Genomic DNA, 14,885 nt, shown 5'->3' on the forward strand with positions numbered 1-14,885 from the left:
GAAAGAACTAGTCTCTTAACATGCTTATTAAAGGTTAAGAGGCTTGCTAAGTATTAACTAGATTGCTCTTTTTAAGAGTCAGAGTTATTATTAATAATTAAGAAGTCTTAGAAATCGTAAAAGATGAATATTTCGTTATTTATATATTTGGCCTGTAGCCTTTATAGTCCGTCTTAAAAGAAATAGCTAAATAGCTAGAGAGGAAGAGATGCCGGTTTCGTTATACTTCTATAGCTACTTTAGCAGATTTTGTAAACTAGATATAATATAAGGAAATAGCTTTATTGTCTAAGGTCTCTCTTCTTCTGACGGAATAAGCTTAATAGAGAAGCTTCTTAGGCCTTCTCTAGATGTTTCAGGTCTCTCTCTTATAAACAGGGTCAATTAACTTATATAATAGCTAGTAAATAGAGCAAAGCACAAATAGAGTTTAGCTTAAACAGAATAAGTGTAACAGAGAGCACTAAAGGAAGGATATAGTAGTTTAGCAGCCTAGCATACTTGTTTAATTAAAGGAAGAATAAAATAAGCTAGATAAGAGCTTATCTAACCTATTTAAGAGAAGTAAAGCTTGCTAGAGCTGCCTCCTTACTTACTTATTTAGTGATTGCGAAGCCGGGCTTATAACCTTTTAAAGTTCTTACTCTATAGTATTATATATTTTCTTACTTAGATTTTTTAATAATTACTTAAAAAGGATTTTTTGTGCTAAGGCACAAGAAATTAGGGCATATAACATATTAGAGTAGCGCTAAGCCACTTCAGGATTTGGCTATATATATATAACTAAATCTTCTTAGCAGTTACAGCAGCTTGTGCTGCCTTATAAAGAGGTTATTAGCTATACAGCTATACTAGCATTAAGCTGTATTGCTTAACAAATATAAGACTTATAGAAATCTAATTAGATAATAAAACTTAAGACTAAGAGTATAAGATAAAGAAAGTCTTAGATAAATAAGATATTAATAATAAACTCTATTATCTAATTAAATAATCAGGATATATAGACTTAGAAAATATATAAAAACTAGAAATAAATCTTAGTCTTAAGACACTTATAAATTATTGCTATTAGAACCTAGACTAAGTAAGAAAGATATTAGAGTAGCTAACTCCTACTTATTAAGAATATTAACTTTAATAATATTAGATTATGACTTTTAAATAAGCTCTTTCTATTTTAAGAAATAAGCCTCTTAAGTAATTATTATATCTTAAGCCTTTTAAAAAGACTTAATCTATTAATCTAAACTTGTAGTCTTTATAATAATATAAGAATAAGTAGCTTTTAGATAAGTCTGCTCTAATTCTAATTTTTAAAATTTATTCTTTAAGTAGTTTTTATTATAAGGAATATCTTTTGTAATATAATATAAATACTTTAAGGAATATAAAAAGAAAAGATATACTACTTTATTATAAGTATATATCAAATATAATATAGCAATATAATAACTCTAAAGGGCTATCTTGTTAAAAAGAGCCTAACACTAAACACTAAAGGAAGGTTTACTAATATAATAAATAAATAAAGATATTATAAAAAAAGAAATTACAAAACTCTAAGAAACTAAAAGACGTATTCTTAGCTTATAAGACTAAGCTAGTAAGAGGGGGGGATAGTATTATAGCATATAAATATACTAAGCACTAATAGGTACTACAGAGCTGCCTAGCACTCTACAAAGAAACTATGATAGACTTAAATAGGACTAAACCCTAAACTATATATAAGGTCAGACCTAAATAACATAATAATCAGAGGTGATCAGAGTAAGCACTTATAAGTAATATTAGAGGTGATCAAGGTAATTAATTCTGAGCACGAATCTTCTACTCTATATAAGCACACTTATTTCCCAGGTAATTTTATAGTCTTTATAATCAACTTATATATTATTAGCTTATACCTAAGTTAAAGACATCCTAATATTATTTATTACACTTCTTATTCTATTTAACTAACCTACTTAGACTTAGCTTCTAGTTAAGACTTGTCTTAACTAGTTAAGCCTTAATACTTAGCTAGAATAAGTAATCTCTGAATATAATAAAAGATTTAGCTATATATATATAGCTAAATTTATTATATAATAATAATTATAATTTTGACTTAATAAAAGTAAAGTTAACTAGCTTTGTAACTTTAGAGTTAATAAGAACGTATTCAGACTTATTATTATAGTTATAAATCTCTTAAATAGTCTGCTAAACGCCTTATAAAAATAGTATTAAAGATATTAAAATAGCTTAATTTAGATAAAGATACCTCTAAACAAGATCGCCTTTATCATCTTTAATAAGATAAAGCTATATTTCGATTTCTATTTAATGAAATTAATTTATTTGCTCTTAATAAGCTTGTAAATAAGTAGGAACTAATTAAGGAGATAGTTACTAATTAAAGAGATTTAAATATTAAGCTCTGTTATTATTAATTACTTCTTTAATAATATCTTCTCTGTAAACATTCCCTTTTTAGCCTTATAATAATTGGCTAGCCTATCCTGAAGTCTTTAATATATCCTTATTAGTGGATTAAGGGCTTTGTTATTTAATTTAGTAGCTGGATACTAATAAATCAAGAGAGTAACAAAATTAGGATAAGAGAGTCTAATTATCTCTTTCTACAGCGCTAACAGTACACCTCTATAGGTCAATACCTTTTGATAATTAGAGATGCCTTATCTAGCACAGATAGAGCCTATATTGATAACGAAATCGCTCAAAATAATAGACAGATACTTGGTTTAGCTTAGGCTGCGTACAAGGGCCATGGTATCCTTATTACTAATCCTCTTACTGTGCCAAAGAAGAAGTAGGTACCCAAGAAGTTGCACAGTAAAGCGAACACCAGAGCTCTTACAGGGCCAGAAATAGCTGCAAGAGAGCTTAACGCTTGTGAACACGAACAACGGCTGCAAGAAAGGGATCAGCTTGCTATCAACATGGCTTTGGGCCCTTCTACTGCAACAGATATACCCTAATTTGGCTTGAGAGATGTTGCTGTGGTAACAGGGCAGCAGAAACGCTCTTCCGATCTGTAATTTAATTAAGTAGAGAGTGACTATATAATAGCGATTAAGTAGAAGATTAGTGGAAGGAGGTGTTATGTAGGCTGAGTTATCAGCGCCCCAGGAGGAGGATCCCTTTGTTCTGCCTGCCTCAACAGCTCCTGCTCTGTTGCAGACGAATGTACGGCCTAAACGTGCTAGAGGGGCTACTTTGAACTACAAGGCGATGCATGAGGGCAAGCAGAATCAGCCAAAAAGGGCCAAATAGACCAGATAATAGATATAACACCGCAGTACGTATCAAGAATCCCAAATAGGAAATAGGATGACCGTCAATAAGGTCAAAAATATGTCCTTGACTCTTGCATATACTGTGGGGACTTCGCGATCAACCCGCCACCTAATTTTGGTGGGGCATTTATCACGGAGTGCCAAGGGCCGAATAATTTTCATCTGAATATGGCTGTCGAATATGGCTCTCCCGAGACAAGCCGCAAGACAATCGACCAGCAACCACATAACCTGGAAGCAGACCAGGATCTTTGCCAAAATGTCTGCTTTGCTCTTATCTGTGATCTCTGACTCTTCAATCTCGATGAATTTGCCACCTCGCGCCAATTCCTCGAGGTCTTGAGCAGTCAGCGTCACGTACTGATGCTTGTAACCAAAATCTCGATCGTCCACGTCCACGACAAAGCCACCCATGCCCACGAAGAAGCAGTAAACTAAGCTGAACGTGGGAGCTCGACTTGTCGCAAATTCTGCAGATAGTGGGCTTTTCGATGTCGCTGCTTTCGCGCTTCCCTGTTTGGTTTCGTTCTCGCCTTCTGCTATGGCATTCTCCTCTAATTTGGCCAATCCCTCCGTAGTGACAGGATCAGTCAGCTGCTAAAACAAACTCGGTCAGTATTCAGAGACCTTTGATATATAGACCAGCATACGTTTTGGTATTCCATCAGACATTCAGGACGTAGTTCCATAGAGTGGAGCCGTGCTTACCTTAGTTGCGGCTTCGTCATGCCTGCTCTTAACGATGTTAGTGAGGCTTTTCTGTAACTCCAGTGCCCTATGGAACTGATAGATTGCCGTATAAACCACAATCTCTGGCGCAAAAATCCCAAGGACCGTCCATTTTGCCTTTTGGATGTATTGCCATTCCCTGCCTTCGCCACGCGGAGGCACATTGATATGTACAGCAGAGTACACAGAGAGCGAAATGGTGAGGAGGCAGGAATACAGAATATCAGAAGTTCCTCGGACTTGCGCTGATGGCATCCAGGCCGGCGCGATGTCATTGTTCAGCGCGGTGCTATTGCCAAGAGGAATTGGCGAGCCAGGTGGTAAGCGTGGGAGTGGAGAGCCTTGCGTGGCTGGCAATGTCTTCAAGACCCATAACAGATACAAGCCGAGACTCATGATGCACGCGTGCAAAGATCAAGCGTGCAAAGATTAAGCGGTAGAGATTTCGACACCAGATATGACTAGAAGAACTGTGCTCCAAACCTGTGGTCAGATGGGAGGTCTGTTCTCAGTCTTCAGCCGAACAAGGCTGTGCCATGGCACTGTGGCTGTACATGGCATCGGCTTGCGTAACCAGACGCCTTGGAGGCAAGATGCGGGCCTCATCAGTTGAAAAAAGGCATTCAAAGTACTGCAATTGGGCCTTTGAAAAATGGAAATTGAGCAAATGAGCTTGGAATAGCTTATGGATGCTTCCAGGGTAATCCAGCAGTTAGGCACTTACGCAGCAGTGTACTCCGTAAGCCGGGTCAAATGCAAGGGACCGGAGGACCCAAATGCAACACTTTTGTTGGGCAAAACTGGAAGGCCCTAAAGTCTGAACTAGAATTTCTTTCCATTTAAAAAACCAGCCATGCCCTGTTTTACACGGCAACAACCGTCAAAATCATTGAAACTTGGTTAGATAATGGCAGACGGTGTTTGGGACATCTTGTTATGGAATTACAACGCATACAGTCCATAATGATTGCTGCCATGTTCAGAGCTTACAATCCAGGATGATGTCAACAAAACGACAATCCACGATTCAGGAGAGACATCCCGAGCTCTTACTTACCGAGTCCAACGTGGACCGTCGAACATGTATACGCGTTGTTCCAATGAAAGTGCTGAACCTCGGCTTCCCATGAACAGGCACCATGTGTAAGTAGTCAAATAAAACAGCATTTCTCGGAACACCCAGTTCTCCATATCGAGACATTTGACCACCATCTACCACCACGGCCATCCGAATGGCCCTCAACATCCTCAACTATCCCTGCTACCACTCCGTCCACTCTCCTGCAACGTCCGCGACTGCGAAATGTGGCTAGAAGCCCTCGACGGCAAATTCTTTCACAAGAGAGGTTGCGTTCTCTTCACCCGGACAGATTAGGACCAGCTGCTGTGCACACTATCGAGCCGTAAGTGCAGATCCAACAGCGGTAGAATTCGCCGAGGATCTCATCGAGGAATATTCTGGAGGTCAAGGTGATCCTGACCGAGCGCGACCCCGAGGGCTGGTATGCTAGTTTCGAGCGCACTGTCATCATGCACGTGTGGAACAGGCTCCTGAACGGCATTGCTGGTCTGGATCTGTTTTTCGTGGGACGCGATGTGCATACAAGGTGGACTACCGGGTGGATGGGCGCGCGTGGTAAGGCGGAGATGCGAGCAAAGGCAAGAGGTAAGTATCGCGAGCATTATGCGCTGGTGAGGCGTATGACGCCAAAGGAGAGGTTGCTGGAATATCGACTTGGTGATGGATAGGCGGTGCTTTGCAGATTTCTAGACAAGCCGGTTCCTGACGTGCCTTTTCCGAAGAGGGGTCAACGATGAGAAAGCGTCGCAAAAGACGATGTGTATTATTATAAGAAGGGTTATCTCGAATTTCGCTCGGCGTCTAGGTGTTTTGTTCATCCTGCCGGGCATTGCTGCGGCATCGGGCCGGCTGCTATATCGTAGGTGACAAGTGTTCCAAGTGAGATAATGCGTGAGCCATGCTGGAATAAGAGTGAAACCTAACGCAAAGCTATCTGTTTGAAATAAGATATCTTTTGCAATCGATCTGATTAATATTGGCATACTTTTTGGTAGTAAGTGTAATACACGCGTGCAGTAGCTTAAGCCTTTGCTCTGCTTCATTATATATCAGTATCTTGACATCAAACGCCTCGCAGAATGATCAAAAGCACACTCAACCAACCTACAGACATGAAATTGCTGCCACCAAATGCTTCGAAAACGAAGACACCTCGGTGATTAACAAATTGGCGACCGTGAGGATCAAAATCCAAAAAAGTGACGGGTGGTTAATATCGTTCCGCCCCTCCTTTCACCTTCAGTGTGTTTCCACCAATCAGGTCCATCAGCGCACCCTAACCCCACTTCCTGTGCACCCATCCCTTATCCAGGCAGGCCCGTCAACAGCTCTATCGTCCTTCTCCTTCAGTCTTAATGAATTAGCCCATGCGATAATTCCGCCTTCTTGATCATACTCTGGAACGTCCGGTGATAAATTGAATCATGGCGGATTAAGCACGGACGAGGCTTGGGAGGATACTGGGACCGAGACACGACCGAGGAATGGAGGCAGGACCTATACGTGGAGTTTCAAGGCCGCGGCAGAGGAGGTGCGAGAGGGAAAGTGGGCTTGTCGTCGGTAGTGCACTCAAGAAATGACATATTAGCGACCCGGTACGTCTATGTTTAGCGGAGGTTTGGGTGAGAGAGGACGGTCGGCGCTTGTGTCCCAAAAATGGTTCGTCAGAGTCAGAGACAAGGTCATCTGGATCAGTCCGGGCGATGGAGACCGTGTAGTAGATAGCGCTCAACTGCTTATATACTTCACACAATGAATTCGTAGCAGGATGAAAACGCTAGATTGTAGCTAGCTAAAGTGTGTGTTAACAGTGTCCAGTCTATTCTACCTACCCAACGTAGGGAGAGGAATGATACCGCTGGATGGGCCCCTAGAACGAGACCCATAATAGCGTAAATCTTCATATGTGGCCTGAAAGACACACGTGGATGCCTTTGACTGTCCTGGATATAAGTGTGGCTCTATGTGTCTGGTTTGAAATTGATGCTTGGTGCTTTGATTCTCTGATGCTCTGATGCTCTGATGCTCTGCAGTGATGCTTTGCCCTTCTGTCCACGCGGTCCGAGATCCAATCCGACCCGATCCGCCCCGATCCGAAAATTCATTGGAGCTCCTTCGAAAGTCCTCGTGAAGTGAAATTGATCACACGCCCATCTCATCACAAGCATACATTCGTTCCCTCATACCGTTATACCCCTATGCTCTGCAGCCAATTTGCCATCATGGATCTACGGTAGTGCTCAACGTACTCTCGTCTTTCCTAGGCCATGGCCGACTCAAGGGGCCGTCCGGCTTCCTCTGATCCACGCGATATCCGCAGAGCAAAAAGTCCTCAAGATGCGGCCGACTCCCCTGTACCATCGTCTCATGCCTCAAGATATGCTTCGACAGCAAGATTGGCCTCTCCAGTTCCCTCTTCACCTCATCTAGGTACCCCACCCGTCCGGCAAGTACCAACCCCAAGTCAAATCGCAGAAGCCAAGCAAGATGAGCTGCCCAAGGTCGAAGCACAATCTTCACTCCCGGGTCCCGGACAGTCGGCGATTGCTGCCGCTCTAGCACAGAAAAGAGACCGCAATAGTCCTCAAAGTGGTACACCGCCACGAAGAATATCTTCACCGGCCACTGCTGGCAAGGCAATTGAACAGGCAGAGAATCGAAGCAATTATGGTTCAGTTGATCTGCGAGGTGGGGCTGGTAGTCCCGCCCCTTATGAAGATGCAGAGATTGTTCGGAGACATCTGGTCAAGCCAGAAAATGGCAGCGGAAGGTTGGGAAGGCCGTTAAATGGAAGCCATGAGGCAGGACAGGGTCTGGATGACGACGAATTCTCAAGCTTAAGATTGCAAGGTGGAGATATCACCAGACCTATCTACAGATGGACAGAAGAGCATGGCGCGAGTTCTGGCAGACAAAACAGGAGAAGTCAAAGCTTTCATGTCACGAGGCCAGAGCCAGACAGCGAAGTGCTGGATATCTCGAACATCAAAATTCCTGGGGGATTTCGAAGAAATTTCATTCGAATGGCAGCTGATAGTCCCGAGCCTTCAAATAGGGTGTCCTATGGAGGTACGGATGCAGGAGGCCGCGCTCCAGCCCCAGCAGCACAAAATCGCCCGCCACCAAAACTGTTGACCAACAATTTCCTGGAATTCTTGACGATATATGGGCACTTTGCGGGAGAAGAATTGGAGGAAGATGACGAAGTGCTGGAACCGGATGAGTATTTCTCCTCTGATGCCTGGGATGCTCGAGGCTACGAGGATGAAGAAAGCGATCGCGAGCCTGGTGAAGGCAGCGCCCTAATCACTCCCAGAACGCCGGGTGGCCGAAAACGAAAGCATAAAGAACGCGGTACTGGAAACAACACAAGCTTTGGCGCTGTTCTCCTTCTTCTGAAATCGTTCGTGGGTACCGGTGTACTGTTTCTTCCGCGGGCTTTTCTCAATGGTGGCATGCTTTTCTCTACTCTGGTTCTGCTTGGGGTCGCTCTGCTAAGTTTCCACTGCTTTATTCTGCTCGTCAACACGCGGCTGAAGATCGACGGATCCTTTGGTGATATCGGTGGGATTTTGTATGGAAGATGGATGCGGACACTGATACTGTCTTCGATCGTCCTCAGCCAGATTGGCTTTGTCTCAGCATACATTGTCTTCACATCTGAGAATCTACAAGCGTTCATTCTTGCCGTATCCAAGTGCAGAACGTATATCAACATCAAGTGGATGGTGCTGATGCAGCTCGTCATATTCCTTCCACTGAGCTTGATCCGAGACATCAGCAAACTGGGATTCACCGCCCTCATTGCAGATGTCTTCATCATGCTCGGCCTCATCTACCTGTACTATTACGATATCGCCACCATCGTTGACCAAGGCGGGATCTCAGATGTTACCTCTTTCAACCCAGCAACCTGGACCCTGTTTATCGGCACCGCCATCTTCACTTTCGAAGGCGTGGGTCTGATCATTCCTATCCAAGAGTCGATGAAACAACCCCGGACATTCCCTTTTGTCCTCGCCCTCGTCATGGTCATCATCACTATCCTCTTCACATCCATGGGCGCTCTCTCCTACGCCGCGTATGGCTCCGCCACCAAAACAGTTGTAATCCTCAACCTACCGCAAGACGACAGATTCGTCAACGCGGTGCAGTTCCTCTACAGCCTGGCCATCCTCCTCAGTACACCATTACAGCTCTTCCCCGCCATCCGGATCATGGAGAACGAACTCTTCACCCGCAGCGGGAAATACAACCGCTGGATCAAGTGGAAAAAGAACGTCTTCCGCTTCGTGCTCGTCATGCTCTGCGCCATGGTCGCCTGGGTTGGGGCGGGGGATCTGGATAAATTCGTCGCGTTGGTGGGCAGCTTTGCTTGCGTGCCGCTCGTTTATGTGTATCCGGTAGGCAAAACCCCCCCTCTCCCCCTCCTGCAATCTCATCCGCATCCCTTCCCCACTGCAGTGATAGTGATAGTGCTGACGTATGGTTTCTTTTCTTCTTGATTCCAGCCACTCCTCCACGTCAAAGCCGTCGCCCGCACCCACTGGCAAAAGACAGCCGACTACGCCCTCTTCTGCTTCGGCATCGTCGGCTGCATCTACACCACCACCCTCACCATCACGCAGTGGGTCGGCAATTCGACTCTGAAGAGCCCGGATAGGTATTGCGATGTTTAGGTCGAAGGTAGAAGGGGAGAAGCGTCGTTTGGTTGCGGCCTTTGTATAAATTGTCTCGTCCTGTTGGTGTTAGTGGCGTTCAAGACAGAGAGAGGAGAGAATGCATAGAAGGGGCGCGTCAAGCGGCATTGAGACGGCGTTTGGGCCCTGTGATTCGTTCTTAGGTTAGATGAATATTCTTTTCAGCAGTAGTAGCAGCAGCAGCAACAGAAGGAGGTGGTGGTGGTACTTGCTAGAGTTGGAGATGCTCTGTCCTTGGGCGAGGCACCGCTGGAGAGAGAGAGAGAGAGAGAAAGAGAGAGAGAAAGAGAGAGAGAGAGGTGGTAGTACGAGTATGAGAAGAGCTTGTGATTTAATGATAATACATGAACATAGCGGATCTATTATTGATGGAGAAGAAGAAAGAGGTACATCTATCTGCTTGCCGTACGTAGCACCATCAGCCCTCAGCAATTCCTAATCCTGACCAAGTAGAGTCACATCACTCGGCATCAGCACATCCTTCTCAATCTGTCCCCTCCCGTCCCTTTCCCATTAGGTAACCCCCTCTCAACTCCCGAAACCGCTGCGCATATTCCTCCCTCCACCTCACCACCATCCCGACATCGACATCGCACCCGCCACAGACCACGACGACGACCCTGCTCTGCGGACCCAACCCCTTGACCACCTCCCTCAGCTTATCTTCATGACACAGCGCAACACAGACCCCGCAGGCCGGCTCCACCAGCAACCTCTCCTCATCCGCCAACCTGCAGACCCCCATCACCGCCTCCGCGTCGTCAAGAACCACGCTCTTCACGTTCGGCCTCTGCGCGTACTGGAAGGCCTGGTCCGCGACGCGGATCGCGCCGAGGGACTTGGCGATGCTCGTGATCCCGGGGAGGGTGATTAGCTCTCCGGCCTGGAGAGATTGGGCGAGAGAGTCCGCGCCGTCTGTTTCGACGGCTAGGACGGGGACGTGAGACCATGCTTCATCTTGGGCTTGGTCGAGGCCGAGCATGATGCCGGCGAAGAGACCGCCGCCTCCGACGCTGAGGATGATGGCGTCCGGAGGTTGGTTGTCCGATAGTTGGTGTTGGAGCTCGGAGATTATGGTTGAGGCGCCGGCCCAGACGGCCGGGTGGTCAAAGGGTGGGATGTAGATGCCCTCTTCTTCTGCTTCTTCGGTTTTGGCTTGGGGATGGTTGAGGATGTGGTTGCGGAGATGAGCGTCAGCGTAGTGCCAGCTTTCGCCGTGTTGGATCACGGACGTGGCCCCAGCGGCTTGGAGTTTGGCGATCATGGATGGTTTGGTGGTCATGGGGACTACGACAGAGGCTTTGTATCCTAGTGATCGTGCGGCGATGACGCATGCGAGTCCTGCATTGCCGCCGGAGGAAGAGTAGAAGTGTAGGGGTTTGTGGGAGGAGCTTTGGGCGGAGGCATGTTTGATATGCTCTAGGATGAGGTTGCCCATGCCGCGGGATTTGAAGGAGCCGGCGGGCTGGAGAAGCTCGAGTTTGAGAAAGATACGGCAATTGGCTGAGAGGGAGAGAGCGGTCGACTCAACGAGTGGTGTCTCAATCCATGGTTTGTTTGGGATGGGTGGCACGTAGGAGCCCATGGTCATGGTCAGGGTGATTTGGAACAGTGGAAGGACACACTTCCATACTTTCCACTCTGCTTGATCCTTTTGCAGGCTCTATATAGCCTGGACCATTGGCGTTGCAACGTAATGAATTGGTAATGAGGTTGCAGGCAAAGTTGTTGAATGCGACAGGGCGTGTGCGGGGGGGAGGGTGGAGGAGGAGGTGATTTGGAGAAAGATATGCCTTGTGCCTGACTAAAATGCTGGCCAGCAGACACCGCTCCCAATATAGTAACTCCCTCTTGCAGCTGCAAGGGCTACTAGCAAGGGTCTGGAGACGCACCCCTGGTCTCACGCTTCACAGCTCCGATGTGAGCGGAGGGAAAAGCGACGTGTCGGCCCCTGCCCCGAGATCAGCTTTGGGAATTCCATAGCTGAGATCTCTCCCGAGTCTTGCATGCCCATAATTTCTACTCGTTTCGTCCACTCCGAGCATGTCGAGCAGCCGCTCCATCTTTGAAGGCATAAAAGGTTGCAACAAGATACCGCAGATCCTCAATGACTCAGCAGCATAGTAGATGATGATTTTGACATCTCGTTGAGCCTTTTCATTTGGGTCATTGACAATTCGCCAGACTGCATTATGCGTGATGAATTTGTTAGTCTGGACTATGTCAGCACGTTGAGCATACCGCAACCCCCGCTGAGCTTACCAATGCCAATACATCCATAATGTGGTGCAGAGCTTCACGGGGATTCAAAGTCATGAACTGATGTTGGACTTGCGCCTGTAGCTTGGCTAAACGTGTACGATGATCTTTCCCCAGAGGTTCCGCTTCAAGATCCTGACCGGCTCCATAGCGAACGCATTCGTGGACACTCCACCGTTTCCCCCGCATGATCCGACTGGCCAGATTGCCGATCCCTCCTTGCAAAAGCTTCTTATACCGTTCGATAATATAGGCATTGTCGTAATCAGTATCATCAGCTATTCCACCATCATAGGCCATGTAGAATCTCACGGTGTCAACCTCGAACCGGTCGATGGCGAAAAAGGGATTGACGACGTTGCCGGTGGACTTGGACATCTTCGCATGGTTCATGGTCCAGTGTGCATGTGTCAAAATCTGTTTTGGAAGGGGAAGGTTGAGCGCCATCAGGAATGCTGGCCAATAGATGCAGTGGAACTTTGTGATATCTTTACCAATGACTTGGACATCAGGAGGCCATTCTGTTCCACTACCTGTTCTATCAGCAAAAGGGTAGCCTGCTTGGGTAAGGTAATTGACTAAAGCATCAAGCCATACATAGATAGTTTGAGAGTCATCATTCGGCACCCTGATGCCCCATGTGAGCCTTTCTGCAGGCCGGGAGATGGACAAGTCTTCCAGCCCTTTCTTGACCTCCTGAATAACGTGATTCATCCTGGTGGCAGGAACGACAAATGCTGGATTGTCGTCATAGAGCCTCAATAGCCGATAGCGAAAGGCAGATAGCTTGAAATGGTAATTCGTTTCTGAAGTCCATTCAACCTCCCGTCCAGTCTCCTTCGACACCATGATTTTTCTGCCAGTGGCAGGATCCCTGATCAAGTGCACTGCGGAGGGAGGAAAGAATGTCTCGTCGCTGACGGAGTACCATCCCTCGTGTTTGGACTCATATATATACCCTCGGTGGCTCAATTCCCGCCAGAAGTGCTGGACGGCTTCTTTGTGGTCTGGGTCGGTGGTGCGAATGAATCGGTCGTAGCTGATGTTCGCCTTTCGCGCCAATCGATCGAACTGTAGCATGGTTTGATCGCAGAATAGCTTGGTGTCCGTTTTGGCCTTCTGCGCCGCTCTTTGAACCTTCATGCCATGCTCGTCCGTACCAGTCAACATCACCGCGGATCGATCACCGCGTAGAAGTGCCCATCGTTTCAGTATATCCGCAAGAACGAAAGTGTAGAGGTGGCCAACGTGAGGGGCTAGCAGATTGAGTCAGGATCTGTTACCAGGGCAGAAGAAAATCCCTCACCAGCATTAACGTAGAATATGGGAGTGGTAACGTAGTACGGCTTCGGCTTTTGCTTTGAAGGATTTGGCGAGGCGGACTGACAGCATCGTCTCCACGTCCGACTGCCTTTGCTAGCTCTGGAAAGCTGAAAGAACACTCGAGCTTGCCTTTCAAGTATGCTCATCGCCCTTGGAACGAACCGTGTAAATGGAGATGATCTTCGACTCCACTGGCAAGCAAAGAGCTCCAAATTTTTGGAGATGGATTGGGTGGTCCAAGCTCCGTTTCCAAGGTCTGATCGTCCAAACGAAGGGCATATGTATTGACATACATAACCACATTACATACTTTCCGCAATTTCCGCAATTTCCGCATCACACCTTGCGACCACATAAGTGTCTTGCGCAGATAACAAGATGACGCCTGGCATTGCACCGGATGATGTGTTAGTGAAGATCTCCACAGAAGGTCAGAGTGCTTATACATGAGATGTACTACGCTAATTCCAGCAGCTTCGACTGCTTTTGTGAGTGACTATTATCATGCCTTGCAGTCTCGTCGGAACACCATTGCTAGCTTCTACATTCCCCCGGCGTCCATGCAAGGTGGTAAGCCAATACCGACCATCGTCATGAACGGCAATATACTGCAGAATGGCGGAGCTGTCCAGGAAATGTTTGAGAATCAAATGCCTCCAACTCGCTACGATACCCAGTCGATCGACTGCCACGTCCTAAACCCTCAATATGCGCCAGAGGGCGTTTCCCACTCAAGATCTGCAGCAAGCACCATGACCATTCTCGTTATCATCAGTGGCGCTGTGCGCTTCAGTGAAGACAGGAACGATCCAGAAAGACAGTTTAGTGAGACGTTGGTTCTGGTCCCAAATCAGGATCGAGGGCCCCGGGGACAAAGACCGAAAGACTTTCTAATACAGAGCCAGAATTTCAGGGTGGTTGTATGAACAATGTACAGGAAGGACACCGATTAGACCAACACCGACGTCAGGTCGTATTTTCATGGCCTCGCCGCAGGCTTCATGTTTGCTTTGACGCGTTCCAAGAGATCGTCTTTCGATGCTTTGCCACTAGGCAGGAGACCTCGCTGAGCTTCAGGTCAGCCAGAGTCCGACAAACCTCATCCTCATACTAACAGCTTCTAGCCATCTCCTCAGCTCTGACTCAGTCCATGTATCTGGGTCTGCAGAGATGTCAATTTGTCATTGGAGGGAAATGCTGCATTCTCGAAACTTACCACCCTTGGGATCCTTTTCTGCTGGGAACATGTCTCCACCCCAAATGCCCCACATCGAAACTGCGGTCACAATACCTGCAAACCCTAGGAACAGATTCTGCAAGGAGAAATCAGACAAGCATCCAATAGCATGGTGTTCTAGCCTACCCTAGATTGCATTGCTCTGTCCAGTGGAGTGGGCATAATGACAAGTCAACCTAAGGCGCTTGACGGTTTAGATAACGTTCTGGGAAAGTAGACTGTGTTGTTCAAAGAATGCACGACTTAAG

At 46.4% G+C, this 14,885-nt stretch overlaps 5 protein-coding genes across 5 annotated transcripts; 1 reads left to right on the top strand and 4 right to left on the bottom strand.

Moving 5' to 3' along the window:
- Window positions 1-3,317: 3,317 nt before the first annotated feature.
- Window positions 3,318-4,433, bottom strand: EPUS_05820 (uncharacterized protein; the record flags this gene model as incomplete). The annotated part of the gene is made up of 2 exons (XM_007787881.1): window positions 3,318-3,905; window positions 4,017-4,433. 2 exons carry the CDS (start codon window positions 4,431-4,433, stop codon window positions 3,318-3,320), a joined length of 1,005 nt encoding a protein of 334 aa, XP_007786071.1.
- A 2,952-nt stretch (window positions 4,434-7,385) lies between these two features.
- EPUS_05821 (uncharacterized protein) lies at window positions 7,386-9,797 on the top strand (the record flags this gene model as incomplete). The annotated part of the gene is made up of 2 exons (XM_007787882.1): window positions 7,386-9,521; window positions 9,630-9,797. The coding sequence occupies 2 exons, from the start codon at window positions 7,386-7,388 to the stop codon at window positions 9,795-9,797; spliced, it is 2,304 nt and encodes a 767-aa protein (XP_007786072.1).
- A 505-nt stretch (window positions 9,798-10,302) lies between these two features.
- EPUS_05822 (uncharacterized protein) lies at window positions 10,303-11,409 on the bottom strand (the record flags this gene model as incomplete). The annotated part of the gene is made up of 1 exon (XM_007787883.1): window positions 10,303-11,409. The coding sequence occupies one exon, from the start codon at window positions 11,407-11,409 to the stop codon at window positions 10,303-10,305; it is 1,107 nt and encodes a 368-aa protein (XP_007786073.1).
- Window positions 11,410-11,725: 316 nt separating this feature from the next.
- Window positions 11,726-13,546, bottom strand: EPUS_05823 (uncharacterized protein; the record flags this gene model as incomplete). The annotated part of the gene is made up of 3 exons (XM_007787884.1): window positions 11,726-12,031; window positions 12,081-13,333; window positions 13,384-13,546. 3 exons carry the CDS (start codon window positions 13,544-13,546, stop codon window positions 11,726-11,728), a joined length of 1,722 nt encoding a protein of 573 aa, XP_007786074.1.
- An 833-nt stretch (window positions 13,547-14,379) lies between these two features.
- Window positions 14,380-14,775, bottom strand: EPUS_05824 (uncharacterized protein; the record flags this gene model as incomplete). Its single annotated transcript, XM_007787885.1, has 4 exons — window positions 14,380-14,466; window positions 14,516-14,562; window positions 14,617-14,713; window positions 14,764-14,775. The coding sequence occupies 4 exons, from the start codon at window positions 14,773-14,775 to the stop codon at window positions 14,380-14,382; spliced, it is 243 nt and encodes an 80-aa protein (XP_007786075.1).
- Between the last annotated feature and the right edge of the window lie 110 nt (window positions 14,776-14,885).

Source organism: Endocarpon pusillum (genome assembly GCF_000464535.1).
Source record: "Endocarpon pusillum Z07020 unplaced genomic scaffold C706125, whole genome shotgun sequence".
Lineage (NCBI taxonomy): Eukaryota > Fungi > Ascomycota > Eurotiomycetes > Verrucariales > Verrucariaceae > Endocarpon > Endocarpon pusillum.